The sequence below is a fragment of the Phyllostomus discolor genome, chromosome X, assembly GCF_004126475.2.
Source record: "Phyllostomus discolor isolate MPI-MPIP mPhyDis1 chromosome X, mPhyDis1.pri.v3, whole genome shotgun sequence".
Lineage (NCBI taxonomy): Eukaryota > Metazoa > Chordata > Mammalia > Chiroptera > Phyllostomidae > Phyllostomus > Phyllostomus discolor.
The window spans coordinates 65,730,236-65,751,268 of record NC_050198.1 but is presented as its reverse complement, the minus strand read 5'-3'; the positions used below and the strand labels follow the sequence as shown (position 1 = coordinate 65,751,268).

General features: G+C 34.2%; 1 protein-coding gene across 4 annotated transcripts in view; it reads left to right on the top strand.

Moving 5' to 3' along the window:
• The window catches only part of DIAPH2 (diaphanous related formin 2), a 914,500-nt gene that overhangs the window by 236,055 nt on the left and 657,412 nt on the right, over positions 1-21,033 (top strand). For all 4 annotated transcript variants that reach the window (XM_028522433.2, XM_036016530.1, XM_028522432.2 and 1 more), the window contains 4 exons: positions 2,914-3,024; positions 12,387-12,505; positions 14,421-14,537; positions 17,423-17,541. In XM_028522433.2, the coding sequence (XP_028378234.1) occupies positions 2,914-3,024; positions 12,387-12,505; positions 14,421-14,537; positions 17,423-17,541 (466 nt within the window). The remainder of the gene's footprint in view (positions 1-2,913; positions 3,025-12,386; positions 12,506-14,420; positions 14,538-17,422; positions 17,542-21,033) is intronic.

The following is a 21,033-nucleotide window of genomic DNA, read 5'->3' as shown; positions in this document are numbered from 1 at the left end:
TAAAGCACCTAATACTGTCTGGTAGTTAGTCATAACAACAATAACAACAGTGATAATGGTTTGTGGGTTTGTGTTTATCTATAAATTCAGAATTCACACAATGGGTATTTCACATTTATTCTTAATGTTATTTTCTGCCCTTTAAGCCAATTACATTTTTAAAATTTAATTTTATAGTTATAACTAGTGACAATTATTTTGCTTTTGTTCTTGTCCTGTGAAAAGAGCAGTAATTTTGTAGTGTTATAAAGGAATAGAGATAATTAGGATGACATTTGTTCTCCACATTTATACAACATAAATATTTCTGTAAAAGAGCATTGCTTTAGCAGATTAAGCTGTAAAATGACATGATAGTATGACTATTTCTCTTATGTTATTTATAATTAATTAGGTATCTCTTAGAATTTGATAAACAATAAATAGTACATTGATAAACCATTGCCATTATCTGTTTAACTACTGAATTAACTGTTTCCTAATTATTTTATACTATAGTCAATGGGTGCAGCTTCTTTATTAAGTTATTTATGCATACATTATATGTAAAGATTTAATAGCATTGCATCATTTATCTTATTAAATGTGAAGTTATGATATTTTGATGTTGATACATTCATTAATTTAATTGACTTTTTCTATGTTTATCATCTCCTGATCTAAATACTTTTATTTGTATAAAGGTACAATTCTAAGACTCATTAACTAGTTTCTTATGGAAGTGTTCTCTTTCCTTGTAGGGTATTAATACAAACCATTAAGTTAGAATTTCTTTTGGCAAAAACAGTCCTAGCAGATGGTAACTTTTCTCTCTATTAATTCTGGATTGGACATGTACTTAGGCTTGTTCAGTCATGTGATAGTTGTAACATAACAAGGATTACTCAAATATAGCTATGTTCATGTAGAATATACAAATATGTCTCAGCCTATTGTAACTATAAAGACTTCAATTTTTATTATTAATAGGAGAATTATGCATCTATTAAGGTATAAGTATAATAATGTATGTGCTATGTCTTTAAAGTAATACCAAGTGTGGGGTGTGTGGGGCTGGGGAGAGAGCAATGGAGAAAAAATTGGGACAACTGTAATATAAAAACAATAAAAAAGGATTGGATGAAAAAAAGAAAAAATAATGCCACGTCTATGGCAAATATTCAGTCAGTTGTATGTGTTTTAGCTTGACATTTGAGCATTCATAGGGAATAGACTGCATTGTTCAATTATCATTTTGACATCTAGTAATGTTAGAAACAACTCCTGCAATCTCCTATAAAACATTTAACTTTTGATTTTTGAACCTGGATGTGAGGGAAATGTGCTCATCACTCAAAGAATCATCTTAAATGCATAAGATATAATTGTAAAAATAAAAGCAATATACCTTTTAATCTTTTCACTGTACTTGAAAAAATAATTATCATCATAATAGGTCTGGACAAATAAAATAAAAATACATTTGAAATATATATATTTTGCTAATGTTTTTATTCCATAATATTTATGCAAGGTAATAAAACTTTATTGGTACAAGGAGGCAGCACACCGGATTAGGCCTATAGGCTACAGTTCACCCATAGTCTGTAGTTTGTCAATTCCTGGTCTTTATGCTTACTTAATCTTGGCAGCCTCAGAAGATTGGTTGTCACTCAGAGGAAAAAAGGAGGTTTAGGGATTAGAGGGTTATCTGGTCAGTCTGGGGTCCCTGTGGGACATTTAGTAGTAGGTATATTCAGGTACAGCTGTATTTGTACATGGGGAACCAAAGAGGGGAGAAGACAGAGGTCAGGGTCCCAGCCCAGAAGAGGAAGCCTCAGGGTGTCGGGTACACTAAGCAGATAGAGTAGAGCCCATACCAACTATTGATTTATTTGTGTCCTCTTCTATATATACTAAACATCTTTACCAAATCTGGTATTTTCTGGGAGTCCCCTTGCAGTCGTTCAGCTCTTTGGCCTCTCCACTAGTCATCCCATACTTTAAAAATAATCAATTTAAACGTTCAGCTCTTCATTTAAACTATTAATGGCTATACACTTGAGAGGCATTTTCTAGAAATGCTATTAACAAATAATGTATGGAACACCTGGTGATTCGCATTTTGATAATTACCTTTTAGCTTGCAATTACCAGAAAACAGTTCCCCTTTCATAGTAGAGAACTTCAATAGCAGAAGGTAAGAAAAGCAAAATCCATTTTCCAGTGTCAATATAATTAATGAAGCACCTTCACTTAAACAGAAGGCCTTATATTTACTTTATCATGCATGCACATTGTTACTGGTATCACAGTACCTTCTAGTTTATCTTAATTCATTTAATTCATTTTTATACATAACAAATTAATTAATCTTAATAATATATTTTAATACTCTAAATTTTGTGTAAATCCATTCTAATAATAGGATAGAAATAGTATAAATCAACGTAATCATTTCTCTGAGTTATCACTGTTGCTTGTTTAATAGTATAGTACTTTTATAACTTTATTTGATTTATTTTAGAAAAGTGTTTATAACCATATAAAATTCAGGCTAAGTGTCCTCTGAGGACAGCTGGATATGTAAGATACATTTCATGATCATTTTAAAGGGCTCTATTTGCATATTTTTGGGACTTTGTGTTTCTTGGGAAAGTGTTAAATATTCCTTCATTGTTCAGCAGATCATAGAGTACTTGACCATCCATCATATGTTCATTACAGTTATTCTGCACACCAAAATTATATTATCATTTTGTCATTTATACTTTAAAATCGTAATCATCCTTAAACTTGTATAAATGTTTACATTTCTTATTTTCATAATATATGCATTCATGCTTTTAGTAAATGGAAAAAACTCTCTGAATACATTCATTAAATGTTTCTTTAAATAATTTTTTAAAGCTAAGGTTTGCTGTCTAATTGCAGGTGGCCTGTATGCAGTTCATAAATGCCCTTGTCACTTCTCCATATGAGCTTGATTTTCGAATACATTTAAGGAATGAATTCCTCCGCTCAGGACTAAAAACAATGTTACCAGTAAGTTGAGTGTACATACTATTTATGCTGATGAGCTTTTACATTTTTCTTTCTCTAGACAAAAATACTTGCAACAGAGTAAAGAAATGTGCCTTGCTATTTTCTTTTGTAAAGCATTAAGCATTTTTTAAGCTTTTTTCTATTGCAGTAATATCAATCTTTTATCCAACTGGTGATATATCCAGAATGTTTTTTAATTCTTGAAGTGAAAAGGGAACGTCTTTTCTTTCAATGTAAATATTTAGAACATAAAAGAGTACTTTTTCTGCAGTTTCAATTTTTATTTAATTTTTTCTCTTTAATAACAGATTGATTTTATTTATATTCTGTACAAGTATGCGTAGATTTTCAATTAGTATGTTCTGGACATATTTCTTAGATTGTTATTCTTGTTAGAGTACTCTAGGAACTTTTCTAAAGAAAAACAATTTTATTTTTTGAATGTGAATATTTTATTCCAATTTTAAGAAGCCAAAGAACTTACATGTGTGACCCATGAACATGAACTAAGGAGGTAGAGATTGGTGGAGGGAATAGGGGTACTGGGCGGAGGTGGGCAAAGGGGTAACAATTGAGACAACTGTAATAATACAATGAATAAAATAAAATAAAAAAAAACAAAAAGAAAAAAACAAAAAGCATTTTTCAAATAATGTTATAGGCTTGATCTGAGATAAATGAACAAACTTGTTCTTTAAATACAAACACAAGAGCAGTGATTTTATATTTTATTTAGTATGTTAACTGAAGAAGAGAGACTTTGATTCACACAATAGTATTGTTAAAGGAAACAAGTAAAATCTCACTAGTCTGTTCATTTAAGGTACTCAGGTCACACATGAGAAACAAAAAATAAAAATAAGAGAGGAAAAACAGCCTGAGGAAAGAAAAACACAAAAGAAATGTCAATGAACATGTATGTAAGACTTAGTATTCTAGAAACCACAAATAGCTTAATCAGGGAAAATTCCTGATGAAGCAGAAGTATGTAGCATGGGTCAGTTCCTTTTGTGTCTTACCTGAAAGTAGTTGGTAGTCATCATCGTAAAATGGATGACTGGGTCTATTAACAACGATTTTAATCAGATGTATGATTGGGTCTATTTTAGAAATTTCTATATCAGTTCCACTTGGGTTGGTTCTTTTACTCATGAATTTAATGACCAAGGAATTTTTTTATTTTTTTAAAATATGCATTTCATTTATTGATTTTAAGTATATTTTATTGATTATACTACTATAGTCATCCCAGTTTTTTTTCTCCCCTTTATTCCTCTCAGCCCTCCATCTCCCCTCCCACTAGCTTCCCCCACCGTAGTTCATCTCCATGGGTCATACATAGAAGTTCTTTGGCTTCTCCATTTCCTATACTAGTAATCTCCCCCTATCTATTTTGTACCTACCATTTATGCTTCTTATTCCCTGTACCTTTCCCCCATTCTTCCCCCTCCCCCTCCCCAATATTAACCCATGTGATCTCCATTTCTGTGATTCTGTAGGAATTCTGTTCTAGTTGTTTGCTTAGTTTTTGCTTTTTAGGTTGAGTTGTTGATAGTTGTGAGTTTGTTGTCATTTTACTGTTCATATTTTTGATCATCTTCTTTTTCTTAGATAAATCCCATTAATATTTCATATAATAAGGGCTTGGTGATGATGGATTCCTTTAACCTGACCTTATCTGGGAAGCACTTTATCTGTTCTTCCATTCTAAATGAAAGTTTTGCTGGATAGAGCAATCTTGGGTGTAGGTCCTTGCCTTTCATGACTTCGGATACTCCTTTCCAGTCCCTTCTTGTCTGCAAGGTTTTTGTTGTTGTTGTTCGTTGTTGTTGCTTTGAGAAATCAGCTGACAGTGTTATGGGAACTCCTTTGTAGGTAACTGTCTCCTTTCCTGTTGCAGCTTTTAAGATCCTCTCCTTATCTTTAATCTTGGCTAATGTAATTATGAGTTGCCTCGATGTGTGCTTCCTTGGTTCCAAATTCTTTGGGACTCTCTTGGCTTCCTCGTCTTCCTAGAAGTCTATTTGCTTTGCCAGATTGAAAAAATTCTCCTTCATTGTTTGGTCAAATAAGCTTTCAATTTCTTGCTCTTGTTCTTCTTGTTCTGGCACCCGTATGATTTGGATGTTGGAACATTTAAGGTTGTCCTGGAGGTTCCTAAGCCTCTCTTCATTGTGTTGAATTCTTGTTTCTTCATTCTGTTCTGGTTGAATGTTTATTTTTTCCTTTTGTTCCAAACCACTGATTTCAGTCCTGGTTTCCTTCTCATCACTGTTGGTTCCCTGTACATTTTCCTTTAATTCACTTTTCATAGACTTCACTTTTTCCTCTATTTTGTGACCATAAATAATTTCTGTGAGCATCCTTTTTACCACTGTTTTGAACTCTGAATCTTATAGGTTGGCTATGTCTTTATTGTTTAGTTCTATTTTTGGATCTTTGACCAGTTCTTTCATTTGGGCCATAATTTTTTGTCTTGGCACACCTGTTATGTAGTAAGCGGCAGAGACTTAGGTGTTCCCCGGGGTGGGGAAACCCACATTACTGTGTTGTGTCACTGTCTGTGGGGGAGGGGTCCAAGAGGCAACAATGCCACTAGCTCCGCTCTCTGCTGACTTTCAGTCACTTCCCTGCTACCCACAAGCAGATTGGGCCCTATTGGTGCTGTTTCTGGGGTGGGTGGGTTTGTGTACGTTAGGATCCTGTGGATCTCTCCAAGGAACTCTTTCCTTTAGGGCTGGGAGTTTCTCCTGCCCCTGCAGCCCTGACAGGTTTTTATAGCTAGAGTTTTTGAGGCTTTATTTCCTAGTGCTGTAACCATGGGTTGCAAAGTCTACATTGCTCCACAGTCGTTCCTCCCAGTTTATCTGCACACAAATATGGGACTGCCAGTCTGCTAGCCACCACCTTGCTGCAGATCCTCTCCACCCCAGCTGCTTCTCTGCACCCCTCCTACTGGTCTGGATGAATGTTTCTTTCTTTTTACTCCTTGGTTGTCGGACTTCCATAGAGTTCGATTTGCTGGTAGTTCTGGTTGTTATTTGTTTTTAAATTTGTTGCTGTCCTTCTTTTGGTTGTATGAGGAAGCAATGTATTTCTACCTATGCGTCATCATGGCTGTAAGTCCCAACAATGAAGGAATTGGTTGCAGTGAATCAAAGCAACATTTTAAGTGACCTATTGGGAGGTTTCAGTGTGCAGTTAACATAGGCATATTATATAATTAGTTGTAGTGTGTGCAACACATTTATTCTTGTTTTGTCTCAAATATTTTTTCATGAAATGTCTTTGGCCTTCATAGCTAGAAATAATGTATAGTCTTCATTCTAGTTTGCTTTTCAGTTGCCTACTGATTTGTTTTGTTCTTTGTCCTCCCAGGGTCATTCTTCTGTTTCTGGGAAAGTGGTAGTAATGTCTTTGGGCACTTGTTGGGTATAGGGGCTCCTTAGCATCCTCTTCTCATTTATTAATATGTCATGTTTTCTGCCTTAGTTTTTACTATTACCCTTTTATCTTTTATTCCTCTCTATTTATAATTAAACATCCATTTTTCTCCCTTACACTATTGAATGGCTGGTCAAGAAAGCTGTGACTCTCATTTTAATTTATTTAAGTCCTCATTTTCAGAAAGAATATGTATGGTAGCTTTTGCATTTATCCTTTGAACTTTTGTGTGGGTGTCTTAATTTCTCCTGGGTTCAGTGGTCTCATAGTATGTTATTTTTTTATTACAGTGACAGCTAAGATTTTGCATCAGTGTTTCTCAGCTACACGTTACCATTTGTCCTATAGCCGTATATAAAGCCTCTTGTGGCACATGTGCTTCTTAATTATATGTATTCTTAAAATATGCTTCCAATTATATTTTTCTTTAAGTACCACATTTCTTTAATATCCCCTGCTTCTCAGATCTCAGTGATTCTGAAGCAGGAGAAATGTGGCAGGTGTCATATTTCTGTTTCTTAAAGTTTTGGAATAGAACCTCAAAGGATTTTCAGGGGTTTTTTTTTCCTCCCTGAAACAATGGAGTATAATATGGCTCTAGTTCTCAAGCATGATATGGTCATGTCCTGGTAAAAAGAGACTATCAAGATATTATTGAGGGTGGGGAGTAGATATTTATTTTGAAAAAAAATCATTCTTAGGTATTCCTGATATAGAAGATAATATGAATTCAGGCAGAGCCTGACATTAGAGATTTATTCTTTACTAACATAGTTTTCACTGCTGCTGCTGTTGTTGTTACAGTTTTATTATCACAATATGGAGCAAACACCATAGTGGTCATGCTTTAATGTATATTAAATATAGTTAACATGTCAACTATCTTATTAACTTACTATTAACTTACTAAATATATACATTTAAATCACTAGCATTCATAATAATGAACATATTTTACACATGCAGTGATACTTAAAATATAATAATGGATGAGTCTTTAATAACCTTTCTTGTTTTTTATTATTTTATACCTTGTTATAACAAGGGGATGTCCCTAATACTTTAGAATATAACAGCTAATTAGATGTGGCTATGGCTAATATTAGTAGTTGGTATATGGATCAAAAATTATTATTATTTGGAATCATTAAGTGATAGGTAAGAAGAGTTCTCAGTATTTCAGTAACCCTGTGACCATCATAATATTATAGTAGAGTAAAACTTTTTTTTTGTTTCCATTTATTTATTTATTTTTTAATATATTTTATTGATTATGCTATTACAGTTGTCCCATTTCCCCCTTCACTCCCCTCCCCCCTGTGCCCCCTCTCCCACCTACCTTCCCCCCCTTTAGTCCATGTCCATATGTGATACTTATAAGTTCTTTAGCTTCTACATTTCCCGTACTATTCTTGCCCTCCCCCGATCTGTTTTCAACCTACATTCTATGCTACTTATTCTCTATACCTTTTCCCCCTCTCTCCTCCTCCCATCCCTACTGCTAGCCCCCCCTTGTGCCCTCTATTTCTGTGGTTCTGTTCCTATTCTAGTTGTTTACTTAGTTTCTTTTGGTTTTGCTTTAGGTGTGGTTGTTAATAATTGTGAGTTTGCTGTCCTTTTACTATACATGTCTTTTCTTTATCTTCTTTTCTTAGATAAGTCCCTTTAGCATTTCATAAAGTAAGGGCTTGGTGATGATGAACTCCTTTAATTTGACCTTATCTGAAAAGCACTTTATCTTCTCTTCCATTCTAAATGAGAGCTTTGCTGGATAGAGCAATCTGGGATGTAGGTCCTTGTCTTTCATGACTTGGAATATTTCTTTCCAGCCCCTTCTTGCCTGTAAGGTCTCTTTGGAGAAATCAGCTGACAGTCTGATGGGAACTCCTTTGTAGGTTACTGTCCCCTTATCTCTTGCTGCTTCTAGGATGCTCTCCTTCGTTTTTACCTTGGCTAATGTAATTATGATGTGCCTTGGTGTGTTTCTTCTTGGGTCCAACTTCTTTGGGGCTCTCTGCGCTCCTTGGATTTCTTGGAAGACTGTTCCCTTTGCCAGTTTGGGGAAGTTCTCCTTTATTATTTGTTCAAATAACTTTTCCACTTGTTGGTCTTCCCCTTCTGGTACCCCTATAATTCGGATGTTGGAACGTTTAAAGGTGTCCTCGATGGTCTTAAGCTTTTCTTCGATTTTTTGAATTCTTATTTCATCATGCTCTCCTGCTTGGTTGATTCTATCTTCCTTCTGGTCCACTGTGTTGTTTTGAGATTCAGATTCCTTCCTTTCACAATTGGCTCTTCTCCGTGTGTCTTCCTGCATCCCTTTTATGGTAATCTGCATTTTTTCATGTAATTTGGATCCAAAATCCACCAGTTCCGTGAGCTTCCTGATCACCAGTGTTTTGAACTGTGCATCTGATAGATTGGCTATTTCTTGGTCACTCAAAAGGATGAGTCCTGGGGGTCTGATCTGTTCCGCTGGAAACATATCTTACGTCTTTCCCCGTCTCTCCTATTATTTTACTTACTTATTTATTTTTTCTCCGGTCTGGTCGCTCTTGTTACGGTGGGGGGCGGAGCCTTAGGTGTTCACCGGTGCTGGGCGCCCCAGTTGCTAGCTTGTGACGTTATATGTGGGGGCAGGGGCGGGAGCGGGGACAGGAGGGATCAATGGCGACCCTTCCGTTCTCCTGGAGTCAGACACTTCCCTGGGCTTCTGGGCTGTGAGCTCTGTCCTGATCCCCAGTCGCTGCCCCACTGATTCCCCCAGCAGCCGCTTGCTTACTCAGGGATCACCGCTACACCACTGCGCTCGCTCCTGTGTCCCGGATTGCTGCCGCGCCGATTCTGCGCCAAATTTCCCCCGACCTCCGCGCACCTGCGACCCGCGCCAGCCCCACGCCTGCTCGCTCGGCTCGTAGTCCCCTACCAGTCTGGATGTACGGGTCTACTTCAACTTCTAGGCTGTCCGTCTTCCATTTAGATAAATCCTCTGACAGTTCTGTTATGACTGCAAATCATTGTTGTAAATTATTGTTGCTTTGTTCTTGGTTGTGCGAGGAGGTACGGTGCGCCCACCTATTCCTCCATCTTGCCGGAAGTCTCTAATTATGATATCAACTTTTTTCATATAATTATGAGACTCCTCATGTACAATTATTTTAATTAATATTCTGCAAAAAAAATTTTCAAAATTCCCCCATCTCTATGGATAAATTATAGTATTTAAAGTGGAAAATTCTGTTTTCATAAGTTTGCTTTAGTAATTTGGAATGAATGAGTCATTATATACTACACAGTGATTTTTGAAATAGTTTTGCTGTGTAGTTAACTTACATTGATTTCTTATGAAGTCTGCCTGTGCCTCTTCTTTAAAGTAGGAAAATATTAGGTAAATCAGATATGAGAAGGAACATGATAGTAACAAGTTGTATCTATAGGTAACAGGCATTCTTAATTTCTTTTAAAAGAGTGACAAACCCTTCCTTATTCTTTTGATGACTCTTAATGATTGCTTGACTGGCAGTCTGCCATGTATTGGTAATAGACTTTGATTTCCTTAAGAGTACACTGTATTATAGAGAATTATGGGTTTCAGAAAATCTGCTAAAGCATTCCATATCTATACAGAAAATTTGTTTAGAAAAATAACTGAAGTGTGCCCTGGCTGGTGTGACTCAGTGGATTAAGCACTGGCCTGCAAACTGAAAGGTCCCTGGTTCAGTTCCCTGTCGGGGCACATGCCTGGGTTGTGGGTGGCTGGGTACCTGCTTAGGGGCCAGTGAGAGACAGCCAATCAATGTTTCTCTCATGTATCTGTGTTTCCCTCTGTCTTTCTCCCTCCCTTTCCCTCTCTCTGAAAATGAATAAATAAAATCTTTTAAAACATTACATTATTGAAATGTTTATAATACTTCTATAATTAGTAATAGTGTAATTCAGTAACATAATAATATCCTACATTTTTAAACATAAAATTTTCGTTTTGCATTTTCATTTATTTTTATAATGTATCTCATCTTTGTGATACATAAAAACATTATTAATTTATTAAATGATTATTTTATCAAGAATTTATGGATATATCTTTTTAGGTTGGACATTTGATAGGAAGTTTTATGTATATATGTATGTGTATGTATGTATATAGCATTTATATTTTTTAATGGAACGTTATAAATAAATGATATTTACAAGATATTGCATTGATGCATGTCCAAATTAGTATATTATGCTGTATATGTTCATATACTTTATATAATATAATGTATTGTCCTAATTTAAAACTATATTAAAATTTTTACAAATTATTTTTACTGAAAATATTTTAATTTTATTTATTTGTTTTTTATTTAATTTATTGGGATGACATTGGTTATTTCCTGAAAACATTTTAATCATGCATATCGATTCCATGTTTTATAAAGTTCTGATGCTAATTAAATGGCAGTATTTAACTTGGATTTTTCTATTTTTCAAATATATTTGAGTGTGTTCAAGTTTTATAGTGAGTATCTAAGAGAAAACAGAATGTGACATGAGAATAATGAAAGGTTTATATTCCAAAATGTGTTGCAGGTTATTTATGCAGTGACCAGCATATTGAGTGTGTTTTCCTTGTGCTGTTTTCTGAACACAGTTCAGAAATCACCTGATAATAAGACTGAGCAATGTTAGACAATTTTGCATATCAACGAATTTCTTTATTTCCCTTCAAAGTGGAAAGCTAGACCTAAAGCAACCTTTTACTAAAGAGGAAACTAGTATAAATATGCTTATTTGTTATATATTTATATGAAATTATACAGATATATATTAATAAGCATTTTCCTATCCTATTTAGCTATATTTTCAGTTAATTGTTATGTTTGGGAATGTTAGAAAAAGAACATATAGAAATTGCATAAATTTGTGTTTGCCTTCAGTATGTGCCATTACATCTTCATTTATAATTGTTCTATTGAATAAAAATACAAACAAGAAGTGCATCCTATTTTGTTTTACTGACCTAATTTGAAGTACACCATGCTTGCATTTCCTTTCAGAGTTCAAGCTCAGCTCTGAAAATCCTAGTCCCACTTTCGGTATCACCCTTGAGCATCCACAGTTGTGATTATACAATTGGGTTTTGAAAGCTGCACCTTAATGGACACATATTAAAAGATATTCCAGGTGATATATATTAAGCCCAACAATCTCCAGTGTGGCATGCTTCCAAAGATTTTGCTAATATTATTATTTTTAAAATTATCAGAGGTTTGTAATGCATGTGCTTATAATGCATTACAAAACAAACCTTTGATGCCCAAGTTGGTATTTTGTGATTTGCCTAAGCAAAAATGAAAGGTGGGGGAGGAGGCTAGATAGGCAGCCTGATAAAAAGTCCTGATACCATTTTGCTTTGAGTCACAAAATATCATTTACAATAAATTTGTTTATTCAATTTCTCACGCCATACTTGGGACTGTTGTGCTTGAGTATATCGTTGTATTTGTTCTCTATTGATTCAATTGATCTGTATTTGTATTTTTTTTTCTTGCCAGAGGCTTATGTGAATGATACGACTGCATGAGTTCTTTAGCAATCTTTGATTAGTGAGTTTAGTCAAAAACAATAGCATTTAATTTGGGTTGATAGCAATTAGGTTTTTTTTTTCCTTTGTAAAAGTGATTGATAATTTTTTAATGTGAATAATCAGAATCTGGGGCATGAAAAGAAAATCCATTGAATGCAATGAGATTCTTTTATTTTAAAGTAGAAAAACATTGTGCATTTACTTTCTTTTAGGAAACCAAGTGTGTGGGTCAATATTTGAAATTACTTCTGTGTATATAAATGAATAATAGTGTTTGGCCTTTATTACCAAAATATACTGTTGTCAAACTGTTATTCATCTGTTAAGTTTTATGTTTAAATATTAGGATCTAAAAGAAAAAGAGAATGATGAGCTTGATATTCAGTTGAGAGTATTCGATGAGAACAAGGAGGATGACCTAACTGAATTATCACATCGTCTCAGTGACATTCGAGCAGAAATGGAATATCCTTTTGATAAACTAGAAAACTCATTTTCTGTATGTTGTAAAAAATGGATTTGTGGATGAATTTGTGAATCATTATTTGCATTCTTGTCTGCAAGCTCAATTTATATCCATTTATTTATATTAGAACCTCATTATGATGCTTTCCTTGAAACTCATGTTGACAAACTGTCAGACTGTCCTGATGATTTACATAGACTATATTGAAATCTGCACAATGGCTTGCTGTATTATAGGTATGTTCTGCATAATGTTCTTGAATACAAAGAGTCTTAAGGAAATATACCTCACGCATGAAGATTTTTGGGGGAAAGTTCACTGAGTTCATAGGTAGGTGGCTGTAGGTAATATATTTATTAGTTTATTAAATGGTACTCAGTGGTTTAGAGATATAATTCAGTTCAAATAAATGTCTTATTCTCAATTCAGATATTTTGGTTCCTTAGCAAAACAATGTTTTTGGTTCCTAGAAATGTTTAGATGTGATGGTATCTGACTATAACAAGGCTGTGTATAAGAAGCATCCAAATCAAATAGAACTGGCATATAATGTTCCTATGACAACAATTTATTACATAATGATTTTATATCTCACAGATAGTTGTCACTACATTATTGACCATTTATTTCACACCTGTTCAATTTCTTACTTATAGATTTTAGGGAAATTGGGAAATACTTAAGAACCAAAATGACCTTTGAGCTAGACCTCTTTTGTTCCATGATGTTTTGTTTCTTCCTCCTCTCCCCCTCAAAAAATCTGGAAGTAGTTTTCCCTTCTTGAAACTTCTAGAGTGCTTTTGTTTGCATCTCTCTTATTTATGTAAACATCTATGCCCATTTGAGAGGGCAGAAATGTTCTATTTCATATTTTCCCTCCAATGTTCCTATTGAAGTGCTTTATACATAAGTACTGGATAACTAGGTATGCAACAAATGATGGTGATAAGGGATAATATCTCATAATTTCTTATCCATTGTTAGTGACTCTAGTCCACAGTGACTTCCAGAATATTAAATGCTTTTTATGTCAATTAATAAATATCTTGCCTTATATACATTTTTCTTATAATTAAACTTCACCATAAAGCTATTTTTGGACCCATCCTGTAGCTACTTATGACCTTATGAGACTTCAACGCAACACTCTTACATGAGGTCTAAGAAGTGATCCCTCATATACTTAATTCTGCTTCAGAAAAAATGTTGACATTTCAGGTTATTTTTAGGATGTTGAATTACATCTCTTCTACCTTTCTTTTTACTTTCAATGTAATGATTTTCCAGATCCAGTTTTGAAATCTTTCTAGTTTATTAAACACTTAAACTTCTACCATTCTTTATATATACTAAGAAAAAAGTTGCTAGTTTTATTCTTTACTGTCCATCTTTTATTAAGTAGTAAAATACAAATGAATGCAAACAATAATGATTTCAGATTTTATTACTTCATCTGTATAAAATAAAACTGGTTTATGATCCTTTATCTGTCCACATAATGCTATTTTACCTTTTTCTGTCCTATGTCACAGTGAAAATGAAGGAACATTGGCTTTCGTGAATAGTATATAGGTCTTGCCTCTATCACAGCTACAGAAAGATTAAGAGAACCCATTTTATTAAAGGCATTGGTGTTCCAGTTGTACCAGCTTTTCCAGTTGTACTAGACTTTAAAATATAATGAATGACTGACCATTAATATTTTGATGGTTAAATGGTCTTGGAAATACTATTTCAGACTGTCTTGTTAAAAGATTAACATGATTCTATAGATTACATTTCTTTATATAAATGTTTAAATATAAGATAATAGAGTTGAAGTCTTAAAAACAGTAACACAAGCAAAAGGATAAATCAATGAATGAAACTTTCATGAAGAATCTCTGATTTTTTTCCTTGACTTACTTTTTTCACTGATATGAATGAAGTATACCATCTTCTGTATAATATGTTGAAGGACACAGCTGCTGAAAATTACTTATTATCCATTCTACAACATTTTTTGCTCATCAGAAATGATTATTATGTCAGGTAAGAAGCTATGGGAACAATTTGAGTTAGATATTAAAGGAAAGTGAACAATGTGCTGGGTCCTAGCCAAAAATTATAAGAGCTTGACAATTTAAGATACCAGTTTTTAAACAGTGTTAATTTCTTTTTAATTGGGCCAGAGGAATTTATCTATAAAAATGTGGTACCCCAATGACAGGACTTTTAATAGCAAGGAACCCCACAGATTTTATTAACCTCATGATTCATTTTCTTTGCTAGATAATGGTAGTACAGAGTCAGCACTAAACAGTCTATGATAGTCTGACAGTGACCAGAGGGGAGAGAAGAGGGAATTTCAGGGGGGAAGGGGTAGGGTTTACAGGAACAAATTTGGAGGACACATGGACAAAAACTAGGGGTGGGGGGTAATGGGGGGGAAGGGGGGAGGGTTGGGTGGGTGAGCTGGAATGGGAGTAGGGGGGAGAAAACTGTACTTGAACAATGATTAAAATAAAATAAAAAAAAGAATCAATAATACTAAAAAAACAAAAAACAGTCTATGATAGAACTTTAAAGTTGTTATACATTTTAATAAGTAAGGTTTTACTACTATTTCTATTTTATAGTTTTTATTTAGTAATAGATACATTCTTTTCTAAGAAAATAACAATGCTAATATTTTAGCTTTGTATTCACTAATGTAATTCTTCAAAATAAATGTTTATGAGAATAATCCAAAAAGTTAGAAGTTTTAGAGTCTAGTAACTGGAAATATATCTGAAAGCTGTAAAGTTAGAGAAAGGTTTCTGAGTGACTAAAATTTTCCATCAGGTGGTGATCATGATCTCATGTTTAACTGTTCAAAAGACTCCTAGTTGTTCTTGGTAGTCTAATATGCATGACATTCTGCGAACTGAGGTTTTCTGATTTGTCAAACTTTGCTTGATTAATGGGAAAAGGAACACTACCATGGGGTCAGCTAGAGTCATAACAAAAATGACAGTACTGAAGCCATGGAAAACTATCATAGTCCAGACCAGTACAATAACTGATGAACATCATGATGTTACAAAGACATAGAACAATGTTGAAAATATTAAATTTTATGCTTTTTTAAAAGTAGAAACGATGGTAATACACTTAATACAATTATGGTTTTCTAAAATAACTTGGTAATTAAAAGGGTACTATGGCTGTGTTTTCACAGCTACCTGGGGAAGTTGTGTGAAGCCTTCAATTTCTCAGAAACTTTGATTAAATGAGAACTTACTGTAATATAACATCCTTTTCATTCTGAGAAAATCCATGTGTGGTAGAAGTGTGAAAGACACTTATATTCTGCTGACGGATAATTAACCTGTCTTCAAGGACAAAAATTTTGTTTTCCTTGTTTACCCAAAGAGTCATTGACTAGGCTGATTTTAATCTGATGTTATTTACCCTAGACTCTATGATGACTTGTAAGAGCCTCAGATGTGTAATATACAGGTGTGGGGAAAAGTAGCTTTACAGTTGTGAGTACATGAAACAGTCTATCCTTTTATTATTATCTATTAGTTGTATTATTTATTTGTATTACAATTGTAAACCTACTTTTGTCCAACCCTGTATATCATCATTTATTCTTATTTTTTTTAAAGATTTTATTTATTTATTTTTAGAGAGGGAAGGGAGGGAGATAGAGAGAGAGGGAGAGAAACATCAATGTGTGGTTGCTGGGGGTTATGGCCTGCAACCCAGGAATGTACCCTGGCTGGGAATCGAACCGGGGACACTTTGCTTCCCAGCCCGCGCTCAATCCACTGAGCTATGCCAGCCAGGTGTCTATTCTTATTTTTGATACCAGTCCTATGACAAAAGTCATATAAGAACAATGGGACTGTGTTTGGCCCCATTAGCAAGCTTTTAGTAGGTTGGCTAGTTATTATCACACAATTTTATGGAAGTTTATGTCATAATTTGTCTATAGTACTATTTCTTTCTGATATTTCTCTTTTGAATTTATTAGCCACTGGTCAATACTCTCTTTTCCCAAAATATTAATGCCAAAAGTGTCTTTTTAAAATTTTGAAGTATGAAGCCCTGGCTGGCGTAGCTCAGTGGATTGAGCTCGGGCTGCGAACCAAAGTGTTGCAGGTTCGATTCCCAGTTAGGGTACATGCCTGGGTTACAGGCCATGACTCCCAGCAACCGAACATTGATGTTTCTCTCTCTCTCTCTCCCTCCCTTCCCACTCTAAAAATTAAATAAATAAAATCTTTAAAATTTTTTTCGAAGTATGCACATGGTAATTTTTAAGGCCAGAACTACCTTGATAGATTACAGAATTATGATATGATTTAAAACCTTAGACACTTTGAACAAATTGAGGTTATAGCCATGCATATTAAGCTCATATGATTGCATAAAATGGATCTTTTAAAATATGCACATAAGTAGATCTTTGGAATAGTCTGTACTATAAGTGACTCAGTCTGGTTTTTACTGGAGTACATTTAAGACATTGCTTGCCACCTGATGTGAAGATACTCATTCCTCATTGAAATTGAGAACATGTAGAGACCTAGAGCTATTTCTGTATCCATGGATATAGGACTAACAGGTCATTTGTTTTCATTAACTCTAGGAACAAAAGCTTAAGTTTAAGTAGATAAGGTTGATAAGTAGTGTTTTTGTACTCAAGCATAAATCCCTGACAACTAGAGTATTAAGTCACTAAGTGGTTGCAGTTGATTATATTATAGTGGGTTCTGCATTATAACATCCAGACTATCTTTAAATGTAGGCATATTTCTTCTTAAGGAAGTGTTATGACTCAAAATATTTTTAAGCAGTGCTAGAAAAAGACTTAGTTCTTTTATCATGCTGAAAATTGATTTATATAGGTAGAAAAGGTATTCAATAATAATTTATCTCTTTTTCAGGCCACAGTATTACAAAATAATTGAGGAATGTGTTTCACAGATAGTGCTGCACTGCAGTGGTATGGACCCAGATTTCAAGTATAGACAAAGATTAGACGTTGATTTCACTCATCTCATAGGTAGGTAATATAATCCTCAGTGTGCTTTGATTGTATTTTATTCTCTGCTGTATAACAGGCATTTTTGAAAGGTAGCTCTCCATACTGTACTTCTTCTAATATCTGATAAATCATTGTGTCTGTGGGTACTCAAACACAATAATTGTTAATTATGATGGTCATGAGAGTTCTGCCTTTGTGATTGAAAATATCAACCTATTTGATAGGTCTAAACACTCTTGAATTCAGAATAAAATTAATACTCTACAAAAAATGTCGTTTTATTATGGATGAATGCCTTGGTATTTAGAAACACAACTCTGAAGTCCTTTGATTCTGTTTATAGTTGTACCTTAATGGCTTTACATGTACAATAGGGTCTAATTAGTAATATGCCTATGTTATTCATGTTCAAGTTTGAGAAAAGAAATGCAGGGTTATTTCAGTAGCTTAAGACCTTTTAATTCTGTTGAAGTAGATCAATTTATATTTCATAGACTTAGAGCTAGAAGAGAATTTGAGATCATATTCATCTACTTGGATTGCTGAGGAAATGGCCCTTCATCATCCTATACTGATAATTAGCTATACTTTCTGGAGCACTGTCTGGACAATGTGAAACCTATTTTGTGAAATATGCTGTGCTATGTGACCTTATAGTTGAACAGTTTTACTTATACCTAATCAAAATCACTATTGCTAAAATTCAAGGACTAATTCATTTGCTTATCTTTCAAAGAAGAAAAAAGCAGCTGTTTAAAGCCAATTATATATTGTTCATTTCATAACACAGGGCAGACTCACATTAATATTCAGATATGAATCTTTATTATTATTTATCATGTAATAATCTTTTTTACTCATTTATTAATGAGATATAGATACTAATTTGTTGTTCCACTTACTGATACATTGATTGGTTACTTCTTGTATGTGCCCTGACTGGGGATTAAATTCTCAACATTGGCGTATTGACATGATTCTCTAACCAACTGAGATATCTGGCCAGGGCTATTCTTTTCTGCTTTTAAAATTCTTGCGTCCTTATTCTAGGCAATCTAGAGACTTATATGATAGAATAAACCATCAACCTCACATTTTAGCTCAATACATTCTCTCTTTCTGTCTCGGCTTTTCATGGAGCATTTGTATTATGAGAATTTCTCCATGTTAACCTTTAAAATAGAACTTGATAATTTTTCCATATTAACCTTTAAAATGTGATTTTGAATGTCTGTATAACATTCCATTTTATGGAATTCTTTAATCATCTTCACTAGTTCTTTCTTATTGTACATCTAAATTGTTTTTGGGTTTTTACAATTATAAATGGAGTTCATGTGAACATTTTTTGCACAAATATTTGGCTTTTTCTCATTATTTTCTTAGGATTGATTTCTGTAAGTGACGTTATGTATTTTAAAGGCTAAATTGATTTTAGAAAGCGTACCAATCTACCTTGTCTAGCAACTAATGTGAATACTGGTTTCACTGCATATTTTTCATTGAGCTTGATAAGCTCAGAATTTGTTCATATATTGTTGAGTTATAAGTGACTGTTTCCAAATATTTATATTGGTTTATAATCTATTATAGATTATAGTTGGCACGCACAGTGTACTGTTGATTTTGCCTCGATCATTTAGTGTTCACAGACATTTTTTTTGTATACTATATGCCAGGAATTTATAATTGTGGACTGTTAAGAGTATTGGGGCAGGGAGAGATGAAGGGATCAAGTGACAAAGAATAGTCAGCATCACAGACCCATGAATACCTGAACAAATCACTTACCTTCTCTAAGGCTTCTGTTTCCTCAACCTGGAAATTTGAATAAGTCAAATGTATGTGTGGCTCATAATATTTTATGGTCAGAGGCCTTTTTCAGTAGCCGATGAACACTGTGGAACTTTCATTAGAATGTGCACACATAAACACATGATATACATGAATTCACAAAAAAATTTGCAAATGCTTCAAGAATTTCTAGGAAATCTATTGATTTCTGTGTTAAGATCACCTAGACTTGAAGACCATACCATCTCTTCTTATTTCACAATTTTGTGTGTATTGTATCTTTTATAAATCAGATTATATTCCTGCATAATTTTTTTCTTTTTCCTGTTTCATCTTTTATATTGTTACTCAACTAGAGTTGTCCCCATGTCCTGCCTACTACTTCCCCCTGCCTCACTGAATTCCACCTCCCACCCTCAAACCTTCACTGACCCCCCTTGTCTTTGTTCATGGGTTCCTTGACTTGACCCTTCCCCTTCTTTCCCTGTTATCTCCCTCCCATTCCCCCGGTAACTGTCAGTTTGTCCTTTATTTCCATGTCTCTGGTTCTATTAGGCTAATTTATTTGTTTTGTTGATTAGGATCCACTTATAAGTGAGATCATATGCTATTTGCCTTTCACTGCCAGGCTTACTTCACTTAGCATAATGCTCTCCAGTTCCATCCATGCTGTCACAAAGAATAGGAGCTCCTTCTTTTCTTTCTGCTACATAGTATTCCATTGTGTAAATGTACCATAGGTTTTCGACCCACTCATTTACTGATGGGCACTTAGGCTGCTTCCAGCACTTGGCTATTATAAATAACACTGTTAGGAACATTGGGGTGCACAGGTTCTTTTGGTATGGTGTTATAGGATTCTTAGGGCATATTCCCAGCAATGGAATGGCTGGGTCAAAAGGCAGTTCCTTTTTAGTTTTCTGAGGAGATTCTATACTGTTTTCCATAGTGGTTGCAACAGTCTACATTCCCACCCACAATCACTAGGTTTCCCTTTTCTCCAAAACCTCTCCAACATTTGTTGTTTGTTGATTTGTTTATGATGGCTATTCTGACCAGTGTGAAGTGCTATTTCATTGTGGTTTTAATTATCACATCTCTGATGGCTAGTGATGCTGAGCATCATTTCATTTACTTTCTCTTTAATAGATTAGTTTCATTTTCTAAAATTTTATGAAGCTAGAAACATACCTGTACTCCCTTTTTGCCTGGCTTCTTTCACTCAGCACAATTATTTTGAGATTCATTTATGTTGTTCTATTATATGCAGCAATAGTTCATTTCTTTATATAACTGAGTGATATTCCAGTATAGGGATATAGTCTAATACATTTATATATTTACTTACTGATAGACATTTGGGTTCTTTCTAGTTTTAGGATATTATAAATAAAGCTGCTACAAAATTTATATACAAGTCTTGCTATAGATACATGTTTTTATTTCTTGTGGATAAATAAGTAGATATGGAGCCCTGGCTAGTGTGGCTCAGTGGTTGAGTGAGGGCCTCTTCGCCAGAGGGTTATCAGTTCTATTCCCACTTGGGGCACATGCCTGGGTTGCAGGCCAGGTGCCCTTGGTTGGGGGCATGTGAGAGGCAACTACACATTGATGTTTCTCTTCCTCTCTCCTTCCCTTCTCTGTAAAAATAAATAAATAAATTCTTAAAAAATAAGTATGGAATTGCTAGGTACAGAAGAGACTGTGTGTATAGTA